Raw genomic sequence first — 27,097 nt, 5'->3', positions numbered from 1 at the left:
TGCATGAAGAGTGTTCCGTTGCGAGCGAATCAAAATGAATGGAGTTGATTTGAACGCGTAACGGCAACACGTGGTCGCTGAGTCTAACGAGCTTTTGCGCTGTGAGTTCACGAGGCTCGCTCGTGAGGCTTCCGGTTCATTTTGATGTGTCTCGGGGCTGCTCACGAATGAACACGGCACGATTCGCGCCCGAGTCGTGTCGCCCCAACCCGCCAGTGGAACGTGTCAAGCATGCTAACGGGGCGGGCATGGAGGATGTGTGCGTTTTTCGCACGCCCCGAAGTGTTCGGTCGGGAAAAAGCCGCGGGAAAACCGCTCGCAACGTGGCCCGTCACGTCGGAGTGGTGTTGCGGGCCGGCGCAACAGTTAGTTTTGTGTGCGGTGCGGTGGCAAAAATGCTCAACGCCGAATAATATAAAAGCGGCAGGACGATAAGCGATGGCTGTAAATGCTCATCAACTGCTGTACGGAGATAAAGTCAACACGCCAGAGTGTGCCAGTGCGGTGCGAGTCTCCGATATAGGCGAGGATCGAGGTGGCAAACGTCGTTCTTTCCAGTAGTGAGGGCCAGTTTTTGGGACTACATCAGTGCGGGCAAATGATTCGGTGCTTTGCTTGCAAGTGTACGGTGCACAGGGAAAGGCAAACGCTTCGCGTCTGATAGAAGTGAATACATTCGGTGAAAAGCCACACAAAAATATCTTTTTGGCTGGCCCAGACGGCGGAGTCGAGTGGCTGCTAGAGTGCATTACGGTGTGTTTTTGGTGACCGGAAAACATACAGACATACTAAAGTGTGAGCTACGAGCTAAAATATCCACAGTTCCTGCACTACTTCACGGCAGCTAGGTTGTGGCCGACGGAAGTACGCTGACACGTTACATTCTGGTAAGCGGAACTATGTGTTCGATGGTGTACCGAATGAATTTGTCGTTTAGCATAGATCCCTGTGCGAGATTGTGCCAATAGGTTACGGAGTGATACAAGATTACAACTCAATTCATTTTCCTATTTGCAAAAACTGATACCATCCGATTAATTGACATCATCCTTATTGCGTAGCAAGTAGGGCAAATCGATTTTGAAGTGGGATAAAACGCTCGCAAAGCACCCTACACAGGTGTGTAACGCTGGTGACGGAGAAAGGAAGTCTTAGAATGTCTAATTTAATCAATTACCCTCCGGCAGGGATTCAGCAAGTGTTAATTGAACGACCGAGCGGTGCCATTAAAGAGCTTTGGGGGTGAAATATGTGAATTGTTTCCGCAACGTGTTACACTGCACTGAGTGGTTCGGCAATTCACGTAATGGTGACGATTATGTTTCTTCCTTTCTGAAAAGGCAAAAGTATAATCGAAAATATAAAATATTTTTAGGAAATATCGATTAAAATCGAATCCAAGAGACGTTTCAAAAAGAGCAACTCAATTACTGGAAAAGGAGACATGAAAGTGAGGAAAAAATATAAAATAATGTTTAAATAAAATAAAATCTGAAATAATATTACAAAATTTGGTGCAGTTTTTAAAACTTTCAATATATTTGCATTTTACTGCACGACTTTAGCATAATTAAAAATGGTAATATTTTTTGTTTAAACGAATACACGGACTTATTGACTGTGATTCAGAAAAGTTACCCATTATTTGTGGGAAAAACAGCGAAAAATTTATGCTTTTCGTAGTTTTCCATAGTCCATTATTGTGTTTTCCATAGTCCATAATTTCATAGTCCAAAGTTGCATTGTAGTGGTCCAAAACATGCTTAGTGTCAGGAAATGCTGTAACGGAAGTCAGCCAAGAAGCTCAGATAAAACAAGCTTCGAATAAACAACGACTCCAATTTTGCCAAAAAATTCCATCTTTTAACAAACTTTGATGGAAAAGAAACCAATGATTATTGTCTACATGAAGTATCAACATAGCTGATTGTAAAAACGATGATTAATGAAACCATCAAAACGGAAGACTTTGCGAAAAATGCTTATTAGCTGGATTAAACGGATAATCAATGAAAAGAAAGGAATAGAAGATAACAATAGATTTTAAGCTACTTTAACATAAAAAGGCTATTTCCATTTATTTCATCTCAACGGAGAGCTAAAATTGAAAATCATAGCTGAAACAGTAAGGGCAATTCTTAATCATTTGTCCTCTGATAACTTACCTTCACATTTTGTAATATATTAACTAATTTCTTAAAACAGCTGCGTTTAAACACTAAACATATCTAACAAAATTAAGATTCCATTCGCTATCTTTAAATGATACATACTTTTAAGTGAAAGAAGTGCGAAATTAGTTCCCGTGAATGCACTGTACTTCACAAGCAACCACAAAAGTCGGTGACCTCGAGACGCCACCATAACTAAAGCATTTATTACCCGTCTGGCAAGCCAGTTTCTTTGCTGGCAATAATTCGGTTAATAGCCTTCCACACCAATAGCCCAAAATTAGCACAATGGTTTAAAGAGACAAAGATATATCAAACGACTCATATATCAAAAGGTCCTTTGTACGCCGCTTGCGTTTGCCGCCTAAAAAATGCAATCTCCAAAATGTGCGTCCACTGCCATGGGGCAACAAAGTGTGCGAAGCTGTGCGAGGAAATTTAATTTGTTTTCTAATATTAAACATGATCCGAATTGTTTTGCGTGGTTCAATTGCTTCGCATTCCTTGGGAGCGTTAAAATGTGCGCGAAAAATGTGTTGTCATCACCCACCCGCAAAGTCCCAATGTCCAACACCCACCGGATCGGATCGCTCTCTGGTCAACGAAATCATCATACATTGGACGGTGGACCCCCCACCAGGTCCAGGAAAGTAAAACGTCTTTCTCGGAATCGGATTGCGAGGAAATGTGGACAGTGAAATGTATCTTCCGCCGCGGAAGCAGATAGCTTTCATGGCACCCGCGACGATGCAAAAAAGTGATAATTCTCTAGCCAGTGTCCACCATTTCCCCGTGCCAATAGAGAAATGCGATGCGAGTGGGCTAGACAACACGACAAAATGCTGTGTTTAGTAATTGGGCGTCGCGTAAGAAATTGTTTGCTCCAACCGCAGGGATGGGTGTACCGACTACATTATAAATTGTAAGCAAAAGTTTCCTCAATTTTCCCCGTGGAATCAAAGATTGTTCTACGATGTGTCATAAAGTTTGTGTGGCTTAGTTTTGCGGGGAGGAGACAAAAAAGCCAAAAAGAAGTTCATCATTTCCGTTAAACACTGGAAATGTAGCGGTAGCTGGTGAATGTAGCGGGTCGAATCTGGTCGAACCATGCTGCTCAGTATTATGAAATGTATCGTTTCCGGCAAAATACAGAACGGAAGCAGCTCATTGCTTAACCATTGTTGGTCATGCTGCAATAGCTAGCAACGCAATCGGGATCGGTAATGCAAACAGCAGGCACTGGGCGCGTATGGAGTTCGATGGCTTGTGTGCACTAGTTCTTGGCGCATATCAGAACTCCCGGAACGAAGATTTGTCTCCCGAGGGTCGGAGGTTCGAAACAATCCGGTCAACCGGAAACCGGTGTGTGAGTGTATGAGAACCTCCCAAGAGTCCAACCAACCTACCGACCGATCGACCTACCAGGAGTTGTGCAGTTTGGACGCAGTTTGCTTGCTCTGTTTAAATCCAAATAACCCCACACCCATGTTTTCCAGCAGTGGAGCAGCATATTCATGCCGGAAGTTTATCTTCGGCCATTTGCTACCCTTTTTTCATACGCCTGCACATGTCTTTGTGTGTGTGTATTCTGCTGGTGTATTGAGGCAAGAGCATTAGATAAATATTTGCATTCCTTCGCACGAAAGGACACCCGCCGCCAGGGGGTTGATGAGCTATTGTTCGACAAGTCCCTCACACGATGCGCCAACCTTACGACCTAGGCTAATGTTTGCATGTGTAATCCTCGCAAAAGAAAAACGCGTCCTTTCTCTTCCATTCGAAGATGCTATCGCATTTAATGTCACACCGGTCCACCGGTCCCGACTCACCGTGGTACGGATGGAGGTGGTGACCAAATTATGATGAACGAAACTGCAATAAAACCCATACCGAGCTTCCCAAACATCGTCGGAATGTTAATGAAAGCCCATTGTAGGGCAAAGCAGGGTGGCCAATTTTTCGCCCATGTAAAACAACAACTTCCCTGAAACAACTGAACGTGTCGTTGGTCGTTTGGTTGACGCGCATCCGTGATTACGCCCCGGTCACGGTGAGCATATTGCATGCGTAGGTTCCTAAATCGGCCGGCGGAAACGGTGCACGAAATGGGTTTACTCTGGCGTGTTGCTAGGTTTTGTGCTTTCGGGGCGCATCCGAGGGCATTGCCGGGCGTTTTTATATTTAGACAAATGAGCATTAAAGCAATCGTATTTATTCAAACGTGTTTCGTTTTATCATCGGGCGCATGTCACGTGAACGACATAAACACCTGCAGCAAACCGTTTTGGGGCGCAGAAAAAGGAGCAGGTGCTGAGTTCAATTTTGCGTCAATACGAGGTACACATTAAATGTATAAAATCCCATGGAAAAAGCATATCTTCTGAGTTGAAACCAACAAACTACGGATGAGTTTTAAAGCCATAGAGAAGTAACGGAAGGAATAATCAGCGGATCAGCGGAAATAATTTAACTAGAGACAATGGATAAATAAATTAGACAAAGTACTGCTTGATAACATGAATGAATAATTTACTTTAATTGTTTCCTGTTTGTTTTTTATTTATTTTTTTCCTATTTTTCCATTACAAATAAACTATTTGTGAAACAATCCACCGGTTAGGGGAATCATGCCTATAGAAATTGTAATTCGAATCATACTCCAAAATACCACAAAACGTACGAATAAGAAAGCGTATGTATTGTTGGGAGAAAACTGCTTTTCAATACTTTAATTGTTTTAATAATATCTAGGAAGAGAGTGTATTTTCTGCAACTATCTATCTAACACAGCTTTATGTTTTGCCTCGCAAGTTCCTCTGTTTCGGATCTTAACATGCTGGGACTTTGTGAATGCTGACAGAAAAATTATGGGATCATTAGTGCATTTAGATAGACGTAAATTCTATAAGCAAACTCGTTCGACGTGGTTTTGTCTTTATTCTCGTATTACAGGGTTTCCTACGATTTATTGGTCAGTTCCCATAATTTTTTAAGCTTGTCTCACTATTTATTCATCATATCACATAGATTTTTGGTTCGTTCCCATAATTTTTGGTATCGTCCGATTGATCATACAATACAATCAATACAATTGGACCAAAAAATTCTGGGAAACGGCCAAAAAATCGTGGTAACGCAACATAAAATATGAGAACCAACCAAAAACTGATGAGATCCAACCAATAAATTGTGCGAAACCCTGTAAACACCATACTGTAATTAAATTAATCGCTATATTTTACTAAAATTTACCAACAAAAACGTGAGACCGTGAGCGTTTTTAAACACTCCTGAAGCAATCCAATACCTCAATGCGGTTGTATTCCTTCAAATAATAAGGACGCTTTCCTTTACTGTCTGTTAAAGGTAACGCTATGTATGTTTATTAACTGTTCAGTAAGCACAAACAGGCTAGATAGATAAAATTATATGAAGCACAAATATGAAAGACATTTTAAATTATTCAAGCAGTCAAAAGTATAAACAAATTTGTATTTAAAATGCGTTCGAATGTGTTGTAAATAAATGAGTGAAAGCATCGTAAACTCCTTAATCGGCAACGTACAAGCCATATTGAAATCCAATTATAAACAGCAAACGAAATATCCGCCCCGCACATTACAAATTCTTAAAGTAGTATTTTTGCACCACTCCCAATGCGTACACATAATTGGACGAAGTGTGTAACAGCTTTTACGAACAGTTTCTGCAGGGAAACGTTCCCATTACGTGGATACATTGCATCGGAATTATTGGAACCGTAGCTATATTGCATCAATCGTATCCTTGGTACCGATGCCACCCGATGAAGCAGACAAAAAGTAAATCATCGTACGCATTCCAACCGCATTCCGGCCGCACATGCACCCCAACATGACAGGACAGATTGTTTCGGCGAAGAAGGAATATGATGAACGATGGATATCACGTCACCTCGGTTCATTGCGTTTCAATCAGACGTGACGAAAAACGGAAACACACACACACGAACACACATGGACATCAAACACGGAACAATCAAGAATGGAAGAAGGTCTCCTATCCCTTTTCATTCATCTCCCAAACCGAGAAAACACACCCAAACATCGCTCGCTCCCGGCACCACATGATACCAGGCCACCAGGCGTCTCCATTGCTGCGGCAATCTCACACATGGGTGAGAAAAAATTGATAACCTAATTGTCACGTTTAGGGCATGTTTTATTTCCTACGAACTCTTCATCTTTGTTCACGATTCATTTTCACCGTTTGTCTCAAACCCGAAAGAAATTCATCTCATATCCAGTGTTGGATGGTGGGACGAAAGGATCTCTACTCCTGATCAACTGGACCGCTTTTAGCAAATCCATCCCACATTGATGGGTGCCGAAAGAACACAAAAACCACGCGGGACAGTGCTGTGAGTATGGGAGGAAGCAAAAGATAAAGCCTCTGACAACCACTCACATAGGAGCTGAATTTGATCACGTTCCTTGGTTGGGTTTACTTTTCGGACCTGTTCATCGTGGGTTGTGTATCGTCCGCGTCGGACACGGGGACGAGAAGCATAAGGGTCTTGATTGCCGTCGGCTGGACACTGCCTGCGAGGGCCATCTGGTTTGAAGTGAGCAGATTAGCTTGGATTGGCAGATTGAAAGCATAACAAGAAGGAGCCCGAAGAGTCCTTCACCATACACGTTCCAGCGGTTTTGCTAACTTCATGTCGCCCAAGTGTTGCAGTAATTGATGCACGATTGTACTTACCATGTGAAGTTGCACACGCTCGCTCCTTAAATGCCAACTTCTTGGACAATGTGTGTCAACGACGTTACAAAAGTAAGAAGCAGTGCATCTCGTGTCGGATTTTCAACGTTTTTAATCACGTCACATCCTGACCAACCTTTACAATGAACGCCTGAAAACGGGACAACAATTTCTCCCACCCCAAAAGACACCGGTGGCAAGAGTGAGTGACGCTTAACGGCAGCCAACCGTTCTCCCCTAGAGGCGTACAATGCGAAGTGCGTGGAATTTTAAGCGGAATACCATTCAAGCCATCAACGGTGGGAATCGCGACAATCTTAACGCACTGCTGTCTCTCTCTCTCTCTCTCTCTCTCTCTTTCTCTCTCTCTCTCTCTCTCTCTCTCTCTCTCTCTCTCTCTCTCTCTCTCTCTCTCTCTTGGCCCAACTATCTCGCGGGTGTGTTGTTTTTCCCTTCTGATGTTGCCTTCACTAGGACACGCTGTTGTTTATCCGGCTTTTCTTGGTGTTGGAAGCGGCGTGGAAATAGAACAACAAAATGCATCCTCAAGGCGCTTTAATCCGTCCAAGCATCACGGTGGTGGGTCCATCTTTGGTCACGAGTCTACTAAAGCGCCGCGTTGGTATTGACAAAAGGTTCGAAAAATGCTCACAATGCTGTAGAAAGTCTGTTTCTGGGACGGTATTAAGGTTGAAGCTATCAGATACAACAAGCACCACCAACGGCTGAAGTTAGGTAAGAATCGGTAACAAGCGTGCATATTTCACAGTGTGTTATGGGTATTGATTCAGTTTGGGCTTAGCTAAATCTCCTAAGCTACCTTCGTTGCATTGAGTTTGAGACAAAGGAAGAGTTGGTAATGATTTTATCTGTTATATTGAGCGTAAGCTTTGAAACCGAACCACAACACTCCTTTGTTGTGGTGTGTTGCAGCAGTTAATGTTTCTATGTCTAGACTAGAAGTAGTCCCTTAGCTACTAAATAAGGGAAAGTTATCATCAGTTCCTACTTCTGATACTAAAGTGTTGATTTCTGCAACGCGTTAGAGCATTTTTAATGCATTCGTCCGGAAGTACTTAAAGCTTATCATACAGTTTGCTCGCTTCCTTTCCCTTCGACCACATAGTAATGCTTCGGTCATACTTGAATGGTCCATGCCCCCGGCAAGTTACAAATACTTGGGATATTTCCTGAGCCAGCGAGTAGTAAATAATACTTTTTTACCATCGTTTGCCACAACCACTGGCAACGGTATCAGTATCGGCAAAATCATAAAACGCCCGCGGTGGCTCACTTTTCGCTTACGGGTCACAACATTTAGCATTGGAAAGGCATGGAACCAGAATCGTAAAGCACAATATCTTCGGTATCGTGCCTCGATCTCCATTACCTGCCCGCCCATTCCTCCCTGCCGGTGGGCAAGCGCGGCATGTGAAAGAAAGTGCAGAGAAATGTTTACAAATTGACACAATCATTCTTGCGGTCGGCGTCGAAGGGGGCGGCCATTCAAGGCCAGCTGATATGGCGGCACTGCAACAGAATGCAATAAAAATAACATCGTTCCCATTCAACCGTCCCAGCCGCAGTAAACTCAGCAGAATGCCAGATGACAGTTTCGCTGCTCTTGTTACTCTTGTGCTTCAGGTTCTGCTTTTCCCTTCGAACGCCATTCTCGCGCGCGTTAGCTACAAAGAAGCACATGTCAACCTTTCTTCAATCGTGTGTGTGTGTGTGTTTGTGTGTGTATCGCGTTTGTACACTGTTGTTTGCCATCCTTTGGGGACCTTGGTTACCGCGAGCGAAAATCACGGATGCCTCGCAAGGGGATTAGCACTTTTGCATTTGCCTGAATCGTGCGCCTGAACTCTCCAGCAATGTCGCAAAAAGATGGGAAGCAAAACGATGGGCCGAGAGAAATTCAATTAAACCTGTCACATGCCAGCGTTACCGCCAGCGAAAGGGGCAAGTTTTGACCTTGTATGTTGCAGTTGCGACACAACAGCAGCACGACATGACACAGCTTTCCCACACAGAGCCTTCCCCAGCAGAGGAACCTGTTGATCAGTTTCTACTGGTGACAGCTAAAAACGAGTCGCAAAAGGAGTCCCCACGGGAAAGATGTAACACGGAAGTAAATAAATAGCACCATGTTTAACACTTCTTTGATTAGATTGTTCAAGCACACACGTTGCTGCACACGTTTGATGGAGATGATTGTTTCGTGATTGAGTGTTGCGAGTTTTCTGTTTGGAGATGATCATTTGTTTATGTCTTGAATGGTGATTGGAATATATAATCTCTAACGGTGATGGATTCAATCAAACATCATTTTTAAAGGTATGTAATACAAGAGTTTTACGATGAAAGGATACATAAAGAGCTATGTGAAAATATATTTAACACCAGTGGCGGATCTAGAGTGTCGGAGGCCCTAAATGGTAAAACGAGTTGACGAGGGGGGGGGGAGGGGGAGATGCTCGAGATCCCTCGACTGCTGGGCCCCTATAGTTGATTTATTTATTTATTTAATTAGCTAATGAACACGTACTCCCTAATATTCCCTTTAAATGCGTTGATCATTAAATTAAAATCAAAGTGATTAGACCATGTACTGCTCTCACCAACAAGCAAGTTACGAGAGCGAAGAGTTCTCGAAGCCACGTAGATGTTGCTCTTCTCTAATAAACAACGTCTAATTCGTTTTTCAAATATTTAAGCCACAAATACATATTGGTTTACCTTAAAACGGTGTTCAAGCTTCTATAGGCCAAGCAGAAATTAACGCAAGCGATAGCTTGGCATGGTTGTAAGTCCTCTGAATTGATGGCATTTTAAATCATGTCTTGTAAACTTCCATTGTATCTGTCAATCATCGTAGTGCAATTTGGGAACTAAAGTGCGCACAAGACAAGTAAACAACGATATAAGACTTAAGACATGACTAGATCAACAGAATTGTCGAAAGATGATCATTGTTAGACACCAAGTACCAAACACTAAGTATGAGTCTCGATGAGACTACTGTACACACTGTAATATATGTTGGAATTACCATCCACGGGGTTCCTAAATTGACGGGGGTTCCCGCGGCCGCTCAGTTAAATATGCCACTGTGTAACACACATAGAAAATTCAACTACAAAGTGACTAGATCATCTTTAATGCATTATCGATCATATAATGTAACTGTTTGCATTTCCCAAGACACTTTGCCCGATTGTACCCTTAGCAAAATAGCAATAAAATAACACACAAGTGCAATAAATGAAGCAATTCATTTCGCTTTACGGTCAGCATTGATCGAGGAGAACTTTTCCCAATTAAAATAAAGCTACCACCTTAAGGATATACACCTTTTTTTCAACAATTGCGCCCATTTCTGTGGGGCATCATCATAAAAGAATAAACTTTAGGAAAACATTTCACGGTCTCATTTCCTGGCGCCAGTCTGGGATGAGAGCAACAGAGGGGACGCAGGAAGCAGGCCAGAATGACGTCCTATCGGGTTGGTTGCGTACAAAGCCGTTCGCTTACCCAGGAGTAGTTAATTTCCGCGTCAATCCGTAATCGTTCATCCGTCCTTCTTGTCCTGCCCCAGGCCAGCCAGGAAATGAAAAAACCAAACACAGATAAGTGCATTCAGCGACAAAAGGATTGTGTGCGGGCGATTCTTTTCGTATTTTTTTTTTCTGTTCAAAGTTGCAAAGAATATTGAGTCTTTTTTCTTCTTTTTTTCAATGTTTTGCCTGTTGTGAAACTGTTTTGAGATGAGTTTTCTTTTGTCGCGATACCCGCTACATAATGACTCGATGCTGCAGTTTATAGCATTTATTGTGTCACACTTAATGAAGCTGCTCCATCGAGAGGAAGAATGTACGCTTTCTGCCATAAACTGCATCAATCCTCCTTGCGCTTTCAGGTCTTGTTTTCACGCATTGTTAGCATGCCCTGGTTGTGTAATGAAGGTTGGTGAGAGCCCATTGACGGATCCTTGGCACCGAACCAAGATGCAATGGGCAAAACTTTCGGTCCCGTTTGAGCAACTGGGCTGCGATCCAGTTTGGACATGGACCGCTCTCAATGATACGCATAAATCACAGCCGACGAGAAAGGGCCATAAGCTGCCGTTTGACGAGCGTTTGATTGCCCTTTGGCCGTTACACCCGCACGAACCTAATTGATCCCAATAGTCATCATCGTCCACTTTGTGGTCATCCCGAGAGCATCTTCAAAGTTGAACGCTCAAAGGGTGAGTGTGAATCGTCGAAAGGTTGCGCTATGGGTTCATGGTATCGATGTTGGAAGAAGATGATTCCCAGTCTTGCGAACAGCTCGTCGTTCAGTGTCGCTCGTGGCTGTCGTTCCAAACAGTGGCGATGCTGATGATGTGTAGCCGAAATTCATTATCCCTTATTACTTGCATAATTTGGTCTGGTTGAGAGGATGGCTGCATGCATCTTTCCGTTGGCCGTGACGCTGATCGTTAACAGTTCCCGATGTTACCTTCCGAAGTGAAATGCTTGCGTAGTCGCCGTTGAACGCTTAGTGATGCAGTGGAACAGAAACAGGAACGAGAATGCTCCAAAGTATACAAAAAACACTGAGCATAATCATCAGCACACACACTTCCGGCACGGTGTGCACGTTGAGCAACACCCGTCGTTGTTGTGTGTGAGGTAAATGTTTTTTAATGGTTTTTCGGGACGAACCCCGTTCCGGTGAGGGGTTGTTACGCGCGAACCACGACGGGAGCGCCGGGGATGGCGTGACAATTGCATTACATCCATCTACGAGAGCCTTTGAAGTGTGTGCGCATATCCTTTCGGGGCGGGAGCAGCAGCAGCAGCAGCAGAACCGCTTGCGTAGTCATTGTCTCGTCATTGCCGTTTGGATCATTGTCATCGGTGTTGATTTTATGCAAAATGGGCGACAGTGTCAACGTTTGGAGTTTAGTGTTTGGTAGTGAATTTTCTGTGTTCGAATTATGGTGCATCGATTGAATCTTTAGGCTTACAAAGCTGGTTGTCACCAGTGAAAACCCAATCGTGACAGCAATGTCATGTAGTTCGAGAGATGAAAACCTTATGACTACTAATCGAGTTACAACTTACAATGTAACAATTATAATTCATGTTTATAACATAAAAAGTAAAATTGAACTATCTTTGTTTAATGATTAAATATCAAATATTTATTATGACCAATAACACAAAATATAATAAAGTATGATATAATAAAGCTGGAACACAAACATTACATTAAAATGTATTCCACCAAACATCCCTTCCACGCAAATCAGCTCGCGTGGCTGCGTGTTTGAGATTGTCGAAATTACACGATAGAGAGAGATATAGAGAAAAAAAGCAATTTATAACTCAATCACTCCAGTAACCAGTTGCGCTCACATGTGTGTGCCCGGTTTTTTATGTGCCTCCTTATCATAACCGAAATTGGACTCCCACAGCAGCAGCGGTGGTGGTGTGGTTTTGTGGGAGGCTTCCTTACCATCGTGATTATGCAAGGAATGCAATCGTAACGGAAAAATTCACCAACGATTCACCGGCAAATAAACCGACGCACAAATCCGCTGGCAGGTGGTGGTCGCCGAACGATGTCGTGAGTGTGTGTGCGCACGCGAGGAGATTGCGAACGTGAACCTGGGAACAAAGGAGGGGTAAGGGGGGAAATTCAAGCATCTCCAATCATCCCCATGCCCAGCAAAAACATTCATGGCTGCTAACTGACGGACGTGATTTTTATGTTTGTCAGCGGTGATGTGTTCATTTTGGGGTTTTCCTTTCGGCGAACCGATATTTCGAAGCCTCGCGTATGCACGCGCCTCTGTGTGTGTGTGTGTGTGTGTGTGTGTGTGTGTGTGTGTGTGTGTGTGTGTGTGTGTGTGTGTGTGTGTGTGTGTGTGTGTGTGTGTGTGTTTGGTGCGCGTCCGTTCGCGTAAGTGCTTTTTTGGCTGTTCGCAGTTCAGCACTCCGATCGTGGAATGGCAATATAGTGAAACGAAACATCAACAAGAGACAAACAAACAGGGAAGGAGGACGAATCTTTGTCTTTTTCCTCGTCATACCACGTTCGTCGGTCGCTCGAGGCCGGAAGCGAAGCGGTGTCGTTCGTCATGGCAGTGTGGGTGTCATTTGTTTGAAAAGTGTCGTTATGCTGCCGATCTTCGTCCAACCTCTGTCTGTGTGTCCCTCCAACCTCCGAATAATGAGGGTGAGGGAGTGTGGGTGTGAAGGTATGTTAATATAGTAGAAGGAAGAATGAGAGAAAAAAAAACACAAAACACATCATCATAGACGAAAGCATGTGTAGCGTGTGCGAGTCTGTTGGGCTCCCTTAGGCTGGAAACAAGGCATGCAACACGCTTAAGAGCCGGCTTTATGGTGGACGTTGAAGAGAAAAAGAAAAAAAAACAGACAGTGCTGCAGCAGTGAAATAAAGTTCGGCAAGTGGAAAATCTCGTACCATCGGTGTTTGTGCGAGTGTGTGTGTGTGTGTGTGTGTGTGTGTGTGTGTGTGTGTGTGTAAAATATTTTGATAAAAAATCATGCACACAATTACACATCCAGAGTGAGCGCAAAATAAAAAAAATATGCCAAAAAGTTAATATCAGCATTTTTGGTGACAGCCGCAAAAGTGGAATGGAATAATAGCTCTAAACAATGTAGCGGGATGATGGGGCTATAGGGTCATGGTATGGATTTTATTTGAAATCGCATAAAATGAAGAACTAAATTCATGTGTTTTTTTTCGTGTGGCACGCTTTACGTCAGCATCTCATTTATCGATTAAACCATTGCCGCCCATTCATCCGCTGGGCAGATAGATGATCAAAAATGGAAAGCGTTTAAAAATCGAATTTTCCGTTTTTTTTCAACAAAAAATAGAGGGGTGCAAACTCACATTACCCTTTTCAAACAAATAAATATTGTGCAACGGTTGCAATATGCAAATCTTCGTTTAGTTGTGGTTGGGTTAGTATTGATCAAATGATTTATTCCGTCAGACTTAACTTCCAGAGACTTTTATATCATTTTTCGATGACAAAAGAATGTTAAAGCCGTCTTTCTCCATTTTTTTTTAAATTATATAGCTCCAACGGACTATCGGGAAACGAGTTCATCCTATAAAGGAAAAAAAGCATACCGTAGTAGCTTAGCGTATGAAATTTCATATACGTATGCGTACAGCGTATGAAAAAGTACAGATTATAAGCCATATACAGGCGGTCCCCGAGATACACGGTTAATGGGGACCGAAAACGGCCGCAAAATACCGCGTAATTCGAATTTCCGCGTTAGTCGAATCTCGTGATTTCCAGCTAAAATATCACTAATTTTCGTGTAATTTTGCAAGTATGGGGCGGTTTTAGTCACTTTATGAATTATTTGATAAGGTTCTGACTGGATATAACAGTTTTAAACCATTTGAAATTGTTTTTAACATTCGATCAAAATGGAAATTATTTGGCAATTTACAATTGATGTGTCAAATCAGTACAATTTGCTCAAAGAATTGTCAAATTTAGAAAACCACGTATCTCCGAATCCGCGTATAAGAGGTACCGTGTATCTCGGGGACCGCCTGTATTATGATAGTATTGATCAATAGGAATATTTTAAAGCTTGCCTGTTGAAACTTAATCTTTAAAACTCAAGACCGGAAATATCTAAGTATAGAACTGTTTCATGAAAACATAATAAACGTATTATAATAGACAATAAATAATAATAACAAAGAAATATAGTAAGAACAGAAAGAAAAAAGTAATCAAACAGTAATCAAAAAAGGAATTCAAATTAATATATACAGTCTGTTCCCGAGATACGCGGATAATGCGTTCCCGAGAAATCCGCGTAATTCGAATATTCGCGTAAGTTGGTTGGTTGACAATTGGTTTCATGGTATTTTTTATTCCATTTAGTACTTTTATACACTTTATCATTTATTTGATACGATTTGTGCAGAATATTCTGATATTTTTCGCTTATAAGTAGATTGAATTTATTAGAAAAAATGCAATTTATACTGCATTGGACCATTCTTGAAGCAAATTGTACTGATTTGAAATTTGATCTGTCAAATTTAGGAAACCACGTATCTCCAAATCCGCGTAAGTCGAGAACCGCGTAACTCGGGAACAAAGTGTAAACTCAATATGATTTGAAAATATAAGAATCCCTAATATAGAGAAATAAACATACTTATAAATGAATAATCAGTAGGACAAAACACAAAGTCCAAAGTGTAAACAATCTTGCACTAATTCGGTAAACTTGTGACTACGCCTTATTGCTAAAGAAGTAATTAATTTATCAATTCATTTTACATGAGAAATATTGACAACTTTATTGGTATCCGTACTAGATCACCACTGCTGTCCGTATCACCCCGTGCTGCCATTCATTTTCTGACTGTCGCTTTTGGGAATTTGAGTCTTCATCAATTCCCACGCGTGCTGTTTCCTACTTTCCGGCACCTCGGAAAAGGATGCCACATGTTTGTGGGGTTAACATCTTTGCTCTACCCGAAGATAGCCTCATGATCGTTTCTGACATACCACATCTTAAAAAATGCTGTTAAAAAATCACATCTCACCAGATTAATAATTGCAGCCATTGAAGCACCCGCAGCACACGTGTGTAGAAGGGAACTTATGTGGCAAATTGCCACAAGTATACTCTGAGCAACGCGAGACAATTACCCGCACTCTCCTTGAAATACTCAGAGAACACTAGAGAAACAGCGAAGGAAGAAGCAGGGCAGCAAAAAAAAGCATTACAATTTCCTCGTAGCAAACGGTTTTGCTGTGCTTTCTAACCCGAAACAACCACTCACGCCAATTAGCTGCGGAAGTTAAAAGTTCATAAGAAGTCATCACTGCAAGGAAATGATCGACCTGACTTGGCGGGGTAGAGAAAGGGACAATTAAGGATGCCGTGCTGTCTCAAGACAGGTTTTGGGGGAATGGAAGGGTGCCGTCTCTTTGACGCGTAAACCGCGTAAACTTCATTAAATTTTATGTACACCACCAGCGTGTTAACTCTGATCGTCCGTTCCTTTTAACCCCGGCTGTATCCAACCAGCAAGCTACTCTCTCTGAGGATTTTCCTTCACAATGGGGTGCTAGAAGTATGTGGTTGCTTTTACCATCGTACCATCATTACTGACCAACGCCATCACTGGTCCCATCTATCCTTCTAAGAGTGTTCACACATCGAACGTTTTTGCTAGCAGCGATAAAATTAGCTCCTTGACGGGGTAATAATCTTCGGTGCAGAAGCAGGATTTTCACTGTCCCGTACGGGATTTTGCACTGCCACTGTCGCCTTATGGTGCGCGGGGCAGTAAATTTTAACGATCCTTTTCTTCTCGTCTGCATACAGCTGGCCACAGCGGCTGAGGAATCCAACCGGGAAGGGCCGAAGTAAATTGAGCTGCAAGAACAATATGTGGAACGCTTTTATAGGACGACGGGAACAAAAGCATGCACGAACCACGCTGAACACTGTTTGTCAATATATTGACGCGTGGTTGTGTGGGATCCTTTTCAATGCCACGCAAGATGAGGGATTATTTTAGATAAATTGGAGTGTGCTTGTGTACCATAATCATTATCGTTCATAAGCGATCGGGAGTATTAGATTTATCCTGTCTAAATCTCTCGAACCCAGAATATTAGCAATTTCGTCGAACTCAATTTCATTCGACATGTTGATACTATTATCGCTTCCTTACGCACTTGGCAAATACGCGCACACACAAACACACGTTATAGTGAAATTGAATTTAACGTGTTTTGATTGCTTTTTTTGGGTGATAAGCAAAAAACAACAACAAAATTCAATTCCATTCTGCTTGAACATGAACGTGAGCTATAAAAGCTCATTAACGCTCTCAACAAGTGGTTGTTGAGCGTTGGGATTAGTTTGCTGTTTGCTGTTGTCGTGCTTTTTGCATTAGTCAACTGCAGCGCAGTGCACAGTGCACTGTTGAAATGAAAATCATACTAAAAGAAGCTTAGGCTAGCATTATAACCACCACGCAGATTCCCCGTGCCGCTGTACAAATAGCCAACTTCAATGGACTGTAGCGAGCGTGTGGATGGGGCTAGTTGAACCTCACAGACCTCACAGAATAACCTAGAAAGGAAAGTAATGAATAGGAGCGATTTAAGACACTCGCTGCTTTGCGCCACCGGCAAGCAATATCCAAACAATCCTTTAACAATCCCGCTGCCACACCAATAATGAGATTAGTGTGTGTGTGTGTGTCTGTGGGCAGGAAGAATATTTCGGTAATAAAGCACTCTATTGCTAACCAAAGCACAATAGCGAGGCCATAATATGTAGTGTGTATGATGGTTGTTTCTTTTCCCCTCCGCTGCTTCTCACCTCGCTTACCCGGCGAGCTCTCGACGCGGATGCAAACGCGTCGTCAAGCTACTGGGCGCTTCCATGTGATTGGTTCGCGTAGATGCATAAGCGCCTCTAATCAGGTCATAGTCACGCATTCCCGCTCGGTACGATTCCTGCCCAAAATGTGTACACCAATAAAATGTGCCATTGGAACCGTGTGTGGTGCTGCCATCACCGTCCGTGTGCAAACGCGGGAGGGCAAATAGGGTGGGGAGGGGTGCGGTTCTGCGCGGTGCTTTCAGGGATACGCGTGAGGATTATTTGCGGAATGATAAATAATGCCTGATAATAGCTATTGTTGTTGCCCGATTTGACGGGCTTTCATGGAGAATATGTGTGTGCGTGTGTGTGTGTGTGTGTGTGATCGTATTTGTTTGGCTTTTCCGATCACGCCTCGTCCCTGTGTGCCGGACGACGATGAACGTGAGAGTCGCGTTCGACCCCGTTCCCCCGTTTGTGTTTTTTGGCGGGTGCCTTTTTGATGAAGGAGAATGATTCGATTGCGCCACTAGCAATAATGATGTTGGCAACAAAATATTTACTAAATCACGCGTATGTTGTGCGTCTGTTGGAATGGTACGTTTCTAGGAACATGCCAGTACAAACATATAAACCACCAGCGTGCCAGTGTAATGTCAACCCACTACAATATTGGATTTAGTTGGATTTTCTAAACCCTGCCTCACCCAGCGTTCAATATGGTTTGAAACCCTCATTTTCATCGCCCTTTCTATTGCTTTAGCTGCCAAACACCAAATTACCTGGCCCCGTGGCACTAGCGTTTCGCAACAGACGATGACGGGCACAATGCTTTGATAATTAATCAATTATTATATCGCATTATTCCTACTCCTGCAAACGATCTTCAAAGCGGTTGACAAATCTACTGGCAGCTACGGTAACAATTCCTTCCAACTGTAAACTATGATGCTGGAACAGTGAAGCCTGTGAACAGACATATTGAAAAGGTTCCATTTACATTTCTAGGCAACTATAAAAGCCTTACATTAAACAGCTGGAACGCAAATAATAGCGTTATTATTGGTAGATGATTTAATGTAAATAAAACGATAGACTGTTTAAAATACAAGCGACAAAGGAAACCTTTTGTTTACGAACGTTTACGAAGGATATTGCAAACAGCAAACCGAAGATGAATTCCCTCTCTCATTGAATTTATTGTTTTGCAATGTGTCCACACCGTGTCACCAGCACCACGACGAGTTAATGCAGAGCAGTCACAGCCGCTTAATGCAAATGATCGCTCCAACACTCCCGTCCAATTATGCTTTGCTAAACTGTCGCCCGGCCTGTTATGCGAAAGGGGGCCGCTGGGTGGCCACTGTCTAGCTATGGTACGGCGAAGACAATGCGACCGAACACGAACGCGGCAGCAAACAGTGCGTCAATTAGTCGCACAATTAAGTTTGCTAATTGTTTTCGGCTTTTTGTTCAGCGTACAGTGCAATACGCTCTGCCTTCTCTATTTGCCAACCAATACTGCATGAAGGAGGTGTCTTGTTTGTTTGACGCTTTCACTCAACAGCAGCACCAGCAGCAGCAACGAAAGGAGGAATTGTAAGTGATGCAATAATAATATTGTAGCTTTGAATGTTTGAAATATGATCGTTTGACTTCGTGACTCGCTACGATGGCTTATTACAATATTGAGCAGCATTAGCAGTGACATGAAGAAACAGCCACAAACGACTGGCTTTGCATATCAATCAGCAACTGTTTTTTGGCTGCGTACATAAACTTTGGCTGCGTGCTTTGTTGTAACGCTTTGTAACGCTTTCGTACAGCATGGAATACAATTTATTTCTGGTATGTTGTTCAACGATTTTATTTGTTGCTCCAAGTGTGTAATTAAATGTACAGGAAGGTTCGGTCGTATGATTTAAGCCTCTATTACGCTGTTGCATGATCATCAATTAATCTTTACGGGGGCGAGTTTTTGTTGCATTAAGACATTAAGTAAAAGTTTGTCTGGGTTGCTCATAACTGAGCTCTGCTGTCTCTTTGATGAAAAAAAAACAGGCTAAAAATAAATTTAATTGAATGAAACAATGAATGAAATGAAACAATTGAAACAATCACTCAACACTAAAATAGCCAGGGCTTAGCAGGGATAATCGTCACCCAATGTCCAGCCAAACCAGTTTCGAAGAATACCTTCTTCTTTCGGTACATCTTTCCACCAAAGGGGTAACTTTAAAGCCACGGCACTGTCCAAGAAACGGCCCAAAAAGGTCAAACGATTTTAGGTAAAACAATTAAACTCAAGCCAAGTGATACAGTCGCAGTTTCAATTGATCAACTTGTGGCGTGTCTGTCTGTCTGTCTGTCTGTTTCGGCATTACGGGGGTTTCATTACGATAATGTACATCGCTTCTGCCTCCACGCTTTCCATTGCGTCCATTGATATGCCGGCCGTGGGATTAGCTTGGGTTATTTCTGGACCACAAAAGTTGTGTCACCAGCACGAACATCGATATGGAAATATGGAAATATAGGGAAAAAGCTATAGCAAAAGAAAGCACGGAACCTTCCAAGCGCCAGGCTAACACACTCGTGGCTAGCAAAGAGAAGAGCAATATTGAAAGGATTATGCAGCGGAAAGTAAAACATTGCCCTGGCGAAATTGTGTTCCGGAGGAAGAGACAGAGAGAGAGAGAGAGAGAAAGAGAGAGAGAGAGGGGGGGGGGAGAAATAAAAACAGAAAAGGAAAAATGCTCCCAGGCTAGTTTGGCTTTTCGTATCGATTACACATCGGAAGGGCTGATAATCGATGCACCAAGAGAGCGTGCATCTGTGCTGTGGAAACATTCATTTTGATAGGGGAAAAAACCGGTGAATGCATTGTTCAGAGAGTGTATATCATATTTAAGCACATTTTATCGTTTACAGTGCGTATTTACATTCGATTATTTTATGTGTCGAAGCAACAGGCAAAATGGTGGTTTTTGGCAATTATTAAACAGTTATTTTTTACGTTTATTTTTATATTACATAAAAATCCTTTATTTCAGGCATTTTGTATTGATTCGCATGAGGTCAGCCCTTTTTTGTGTATTTAGTAACTAATATACTTTACTTCAGTATGCAGTAAGTTGTGGTTGAATGCACTTAATTTATATATGTTTTTCTTTATTAGCATTGTTCTTTTTGTATGTTTTAATTGCTTCTTAACAACATGCATTATAAAATATTCACTTTTCCTATTAGTATCACATTTAAATAGTTTATTGGATATTAAAAATAAAAATCAAAAATTAGAAACAAGAACAACACGTTACAGGAATGTACCATACTCGACCTAATAATTTAGTTTTTACGAGCAACGGGAGCGACCCCATGTTACAGTCGTCAGCTCGTACGACGTAACAACATGCCCGTCTTGGGTTCAAGTCCTTAATGGACCGTTCCCCCGTAGCAAAGATTGGCTATCTGGCTGCGTGGTACTAAATTAGTATCGAAAGCGCCTGTATAGGCCGGCCAGCATGTCCGCGTAGGACGTTACACCAAATAGAACAAGAGTATCAGAGGTCCCTGTTTATTCAGTGGTCGGTCCCTGTCTCACACGGACTGCATATAAATAATGAAAAGTTTCTGTTTTGATCGATAAGAATTCAATGAAACTAAGAATAATAATTACGGTCAAAAGGAATGTATCTCTCGGAAAACAACAAGCAGTGCAAGCAATTTGTCGACGATAGATAGATCTCTTCCAATCCTTTTGTAATTCTACCACCACCTGCACCATCCATTTGGTGAGCTACTGTAAATCCCCTAAGATCGTATATCTCTCATTACTGAGTCAGGGAAAGACTTCACTCAAATCTAATAATCCCAACCGCACAATCTGTGCTCCTTGATTGAAGTGTGACCGCTTATCGCGCAACGGTAGCAAGACAACCCAGTTCAACAATACAGCACACCCCGTTTGATGGTCATCCGGTCACTGAGTCATCTCTGTGGGACCGCTCGGTGCACCAGCGGAACGGAAGTAGATAAAGTGTTTTTCAATGTCCTATACCAAGCGATCAGTGGCCGCCGTGTACAGTGTCTTCCAGGTGCTGAGTTGCTTCCCTTATTATCTGACTTATCAGCTCCAGCAACATGCAGTATGATTGTGTGGTTGATGACACGAGGCTCTACTTCGGTGAGTGTGTAGGCGAAAACAAAAAAAAAAAAAAAATAAAACACAAAACACCCAAGCCATTTGATTCTGAGCTTCTGAGGTGGCCAGCGCGCACTGATAAGATAAACGATAGTGGGCAATGAGATTTTTGCATTATAAATAGTCCAATCGCAAGACGATCGTACCAACAATCGTTCGCGCAGTATCCGAACAGCATTCGCGTTGCAACCATCCCGCTGTGGTGTCCACTAATTGTGCATTTTGTGCGTCGCTGCTGTCGTTAAAACACTGTCGTAACCATGAAAGGACTAGCCGTCGTTGCAGCCGTACTGCTGTTCGCTTGCCTGGTCGCCAGCCAGAGCAACAACTATTTCTGGGGCGTTCGGGATCCGCGGGACGTGCTGCTGAACCGCACGATTGCCGTCCGGTCCGGCACCATCCTACAGGTTAAATCGATTGATCTCGTGTATCCGCTGAAGGTGAGTTTTTGCTAAAATACGAGGGAAATGAAACACCAATTTGACTAACGCCGGTCTTCCATGCCTGCATGATAACAGGGCCAGGTGGGACGTAACATTTCCGCCATCTCCGTCGTGGACCAGTACACCAATGGGAAGGGCGGATATGCCAGCCTGTATGCCGGTGGTATCGGTTACAACTATACGACGGTTCATCTGAAATCACAGCGCGGTCACGGATACAACTTTATCGTGGAAATTTACGGCCGATAGACGAGTGGAGGCGGCGGAACGGGGGATCTATCAGAGGGCGGCTGGGGCTGAGGTGTTGCGAGATGATAGGACCCCGCCCAACAATGTGATCAAATGGTATCAATGGTTCACCCGTCGAGATTCGAGCTTCGATAGGCTAATGAATGGGGCGCCACGCGGTTATCGGAGCTGACAAAACAGCGAACACGACGCTAGTGGTGGCCACGGGTTCGATCCTAATGGTGATGCTGTGTTAGATTTCGTACCGTGCCGTCGAGTGTTTTCTGTCCGGAAATGGGTTGTTATTATGTAGCAATAAAATTATTTTAATGTAACAAATGAGCTGCTTTGCGTGCTATTATTCACTCCGTTCGTGTGACTGTTGTGTTGTTTGAATTTTCTGCATTGTCTGTGCTTCACACTTTAGAAGGAGAAAAAAGAATAAAGCAGGCTTATTTGTTCATGTGTTGATTGGAAAACTTTTCAAAAACATGTTCCAACAAGAAACTCACATCCCTTTCGGTTTAAAATTAGGATCATCCCTCGTACCTTGTTAGCAAAAGATGGGATGCTTTCAATAAAGCCAAATCAACTGCGCATCATGAGACTAGCCGTACAAATGCTCCATTAAAACTTTCCGTGCATTGGAAGGAATTCAACCAAAATTCCTCGCGAAGACGAAACAAAGCGATATGCTTATTTTGTTCTTATCACTCAACCAACTGTTGTTATTGATGATTTTATCATCGTTGATTCGCAAACTCATTTGATTAGGAGTTGTTTTGAGTGTTAGTGCTGATATGTGGTTCCAGCTGGGCCAGGTAGTACAACAGTGTACTAAATAAACAATCTCACATTGCTACTTTCATAAAAAAGGATTAAAAAATGATTGAGATTTTAATTTTTTTATGAAATTCTACGTTTATGAAGTATTTTATAAACTTACCTCGACATCCTTCTGTGCAGTCTTGCAACAGGTGGCCGTATCAATCAGAGCTAATGTTGCACTTTCGCCACGATATTGTTTGCTTGAATCATCCGTTTGAGTGTTGCATAATAACAAAGGTTTGCTAACCGCTGTTGGCACTCTTCGGTACTACCGGTTTGATTTTTTGACATAATTGATCGAGAATAGTTTCGTTCAAAAGATCACATTATCATCTTTGTTATGCTTCTTGATGAATCTAGTCAGATCCGGAGGGTATTGTATACTGTATGCATCAAAATTAACTGCCACGCATACAGGAAAGCACGGTGACTTCAACATTTCCGTTTTAGTTTTAAGTTTGTTTTATTTTTTTTATATAGAGACTTTGAGCCAATTGGCCTCATTCGCCTCTTACAATCGGTTGATTAAATTCAGGGATTCAGCAGAATATGACTTGGTGTGAATTCGGTATATTGCATAGTTGTTGGATGTTCGAGTCGCGGGTGGTTCCAGATTCAAGTGCTTGAAGGACACTTGCACTGCCAGTGAAGATCACGTTGGGTTTGTCTCTGCGTAGGCCTTCATCAGCAGCAATAACCAGAGCTATTGCTTCTGCGGTGAAGATTGAGGTATGGTCTGGTAGCCGGATGGCGCTATTTTCGATGCTGGAGTAGATTGCACAACCAGTGGAACCGTTTTGTACTGATCCGTCATTGAAGATCAGATGGTGGTTAAGGTATTTTTGCTGCACAAGTTAAGCAAAATGACAAAATGTACCAGGGGTGACTACCGATTTGGATGAGTTTTGGTGACTGAGGGGAGTGTTTGTTGTGTTAGCGTATGCCCTGAAATCGGCGTATGCCCTTTCCGTTTCAGTGATGGCAAGCAAGGAAATACGACTATGTTTTGCGTGTGGAAAGTGATTTCCGCGCTAGAAGATGAAGTACGCTTTCCCCTACCAACCATTGTCATTCATATTCAAATAGGTTTCGTTATCGATTTCGTCTCCACATTGAGGTTCGCAGAGCACAGACCATCGTGCTCATCTCGTTAAGCTGTGAAGAAAAAGAAATATCAATAGAATACACATCCTTGAGGTCTTTCGTGTCAGTTTGACCGGGTTCTTCAACATCATTACCCAAAAATTGCTAGGCATCATTTTCATACTCTCTCCTTTACTACGGAAGCTTACGAGATTTATTAGTACCACGTGCTCTCCATTTATAAATAAATTAAAGATCAGCAGAAGTGCTGGCTGAAAATGCCAATTCAATCTATTCTGATGAGTTTTCTTTAATTCTTCTATGTCTCCTTCTAGCTGTACCCCCACGTTCGATCCGCTGCATCTTCATTACCGTTTGCTGAAACGAAACAATGCGCAGCTACACTTGGATGTTGGCGCTGAGCGCGTACGTCACGCTTTCCCTCTGCCTGTCCGTCAGCTGGTCCCTACCGGCCGGCGGTGGTACGGCCGGCAGCAGCTCCAGCAGCAGCAACGATCTCGACATGGACGATCTGAGCCGGGACCGTGTGTCGGGACAGGGCGAAATCTCGACGTCCCAGTTCCAGCACATGCTAGCCGTCCGTTCGCCCAAGTACAACTTTGGGCTTGGCAAGCGGCGCTACATCATTGAGGACGTGCCCGGTGCGAAGCGGTTGCCGCACTACAACTTCGGACTCGGAAAGCGCGGAAGGTAAGGATGGAGAGCCTGAGACCCATCTCGATACCCGTAAACCATTTCGATTCTTTCGCAGCCCTATGGGTGGAAACGATTACGAGTACGATGGACTGATGGCCGGCAACCAGCTCGGCTGGAACGATAACGACTACACCAATCTGATCACCAAGGATGGCCAGTTCGATTACGATGCGGAAAAGGAGAAAGACGCTGCTAAGCGGACTGCCTCGGGCAACGGTGCTGGTTGTGAGTGTTTTGTTGCTCTAAGCTTTGCTCTGCATAATAAACACCAAATCGTATCTCTATTTTCTTATCATTCATTTTCAAACAGCCGCCTACCGTTACCACTTTGGGCTGGGCAAGAGGCGCGCCTACGACTTCGGTCTCGGCAAACGCTACTTCGACGCGGAGGACTTCAACAAGCGACTCCCGAACCGGTACAACTTTGGCCTGGGCAAACGCTAATTCGGCCAAATGACCATCGCGCCATCATCCCGTTTCATAAAGCCTTCCTTATTCCCCTTACCCTCACCCTCCTTCCCTCTAACTTAAACCGAACCGGGGACCATACCTCCGGCTCGGCAAAGCAAACCCCAGTTCTGTTGCGTGGCAAGCAAACGTGAGCGAGCTCCCAGTAGTTGCGAACCGCATCAAACAAACATCGCTGGAACGACTCCTCCTCAGTGTGTGCGAGTGTGATTGGAAATGAATGCCCCCGCTCCCGTTAGCAACTCCCAGCACCAGCCGCCACGTACACGCTTCCGAAGGCTTGGATCCCTCTGCACTGAGCAAGGCGCCACTCTAGCGGACTAGCGCAACGCAACGCAACGCAGTGTAAATTATATATAAACCTTGCGCACCTAGTCAGCAAGTCAACCCCCCCTCTGACAATTCCCCGCGTGTCCCTGGACCCGGACCTCAGAGACTAAATGTAGCAGCGTGTAAGGATATATACATACAAGCGATACGAAGGACGGTGTATAACTAATGAAACTAAACACAAACACTTCTTGCACTTATTTGCATTGTTTTACATCAATTTCAACACGTCAAGAACGAGTGAAGGGAAAGATTGGATGATTGGATAAGTTAATAAAGTTACGACAGCCCACAACCAACAACCATGTATGATGAGATTCGGCCACAATAAAGTTGATAAATATCATAGACAGCTCACCCCGTCTACCACCATCTACCCCTAAGCCTATCTAAATGTAAAACAATTATTCGGTGTGGTTTAATACACGATTCCTCGCCCAAACTTCTCGTCACTGGCTAACAATCTATTGTCTATGATAAGAAAATAAAACCAAACAAAAAAAAAGAAGAAAAAATAAATAAATAACCAAGTTCTTTCCTGTTGCCCTTGTCCTTTCAATAATAATTACTCCTTGTGACGGTGATCAGGGATAAAGTAAAAGTGCACATGCAGCATACAGATATGCAAGAATGGCACAACTTTTTGTACAGTTACCAAAAGTAATAGCAAGGACTGATGATGCAAGTTAACTAAGCTGAACTAAATTTCCTAATATAATAAATTTGTTTGTAAAACTGACCGCTATCAAAGTATGATTAACTCCTCGGTTCTTCGGTTTTATTTCTCATGATATTCATTTCAGATTACTTCAACTATAATTCAGAAATAAAAATATCGAAGATACTAAAACAAACCAAAACCACAAACAAGTTATTAGTTTTGATTTAAAAAGTACTATTACTTGTAAAGGAACAGGAGTAAAACAGATAATGAAAACAATCTAACTATTCCGGCAAGAAGAGAGAAAAGATCAACAAAAGATAAATAACCCTACAAACACAAGACAACATAATACAAAACCACACATACACACTGATTAACACGTGTGTGAAAACCGAATGCACATTTAAGTACGGTTGTATACCTTCTGCACTTTTTCTCATGATCCACGTGTTTGTGTTGTTTGTGTACTGATAACACTCTGTAAATATGCAAACCCAATCTGGCCCCTCTGCGTTACAGACTGTGCGACGGGTGGTGTAAAAGATCAATTAATATTGAACCTAATTAAACTATCAATACTACACTTATGCGACGAGAAGTAAGTTGCTAAATACTGCAAATGGAAACTAAATAAAGCACCACACAAGTGTGGTAAATGAACATGGCAGAGTTCTGGTGGTTTGTTTAAAGTTTAAATGGCTCTTCTGTACAGGAATGGTATACACAATAGGAAATTTCACTTCAACTCTGAGAACAAAGGTAACTCCACTCAGAATGAAACAAGAGGAAGTGGTAGCACGATTGCA

The 27,097-nt window shown here is 42.8% G+C and overlaps 2 protein-coding genes across 2 annotated transcripts; both read left to right on the top strand.

Annotated features, from left to right (window-relative positions):
* Window positions 1-430: 430 nt before the first annotated feature.
* LOC121588914 (helicostatins) lies at window positions 431-26,960 on the top strand. Its single transcript, XM_041907363.1, has 4 exons — window positions 431-887; window positions 24,448-24,823; window positions 24,885-25,054; window positions 25,140-26,960. Exons 2-4 carry the CDS (start codon window positions 24,504-24,506, stop codon window positions 25,271-25,273), a joined length of 624 nt encoding a protein of 207 aa, XP_041763297.1. The 5' UTR covers window positions 431-887; window positions 24,448-24,503; the 3' UTR covers window positions 25,274-26,960.
* On the top strand, window positions 21,664-22,543 carry LOC121588915 (probable salivary secreted peptide). Its single transcript, XM_041907364.1, has 2 exons — window positions 21,664-21,970; window positions 22,049-22,543. Exons 1-2 carry the CDS (start codon window positions 21,791-21,793, stop codon window positions 22,220-22,222), a joined length of 354 nt encoding a protein of 117 aa, XP_041763298.1. The 5' UTR covers window positions 21,664-21,790; the 3' UTR covers window positions 22,223-22,543.
* Window positions 26,961-27,097: the final 137 nt, after the last annotated feature.

Source organism: Anopheles merus, chromosome 2R, assembly GCF_017562075.2.
Source record: "Anopheles merus strain MAF chromosome 2R, AmerM5.1, whole genome shotgun sequence".
Taxonomy (NCBI): Eukaryota; Metazoa; Arthropoda; class Insecta; order Diptera; family Culicidae; genus Anopheles; species Anopheles merus.
Note: the sequence above shows the minus strand (reverse complement) of the source record. Positions and strands in the feature narration are given on the sequence as shown.

Bases quoted from the DNA above. Each gene is read 5' to 3' on its own strand.
- LOC121588915 (XM_041907364.1), top strand. From the start codon at position 21,791: ATGAAAGGACTAGCCGTCGTTGCAGCCGTACTGCTGTTCGCTTGCCTG. The intron at 21,971-22,048 runs GTGAGTTTTTGC...GCATGATAACAG, and splicing joins ATCTCGTGTATCCGCTGAAG to GGCCAGGTGGGACGTAACAT.
- LOC121588914 (XM_041907363.1), top strand. From the start codon at position 24,504: ATGCGCAGCTACACTTGGATGTTGGCGCTGAGCGCGTACGTCACGCTT. The intron at 24,824-24,884 runs GTAAGGATGGAG...ATTCTTTCGCAG, and splicing joins GGACTCGGAAAGCGCGGAAG to CCCTATGGGTGGAAACGATT. The intron at 25,055-25,139 runs GTGAGTGTTTTG...ATTTTCAAACAG, and splicing joins CTCGGGCAACGGTGCTGGTT to CCGCCTACCGTTACCACTTT.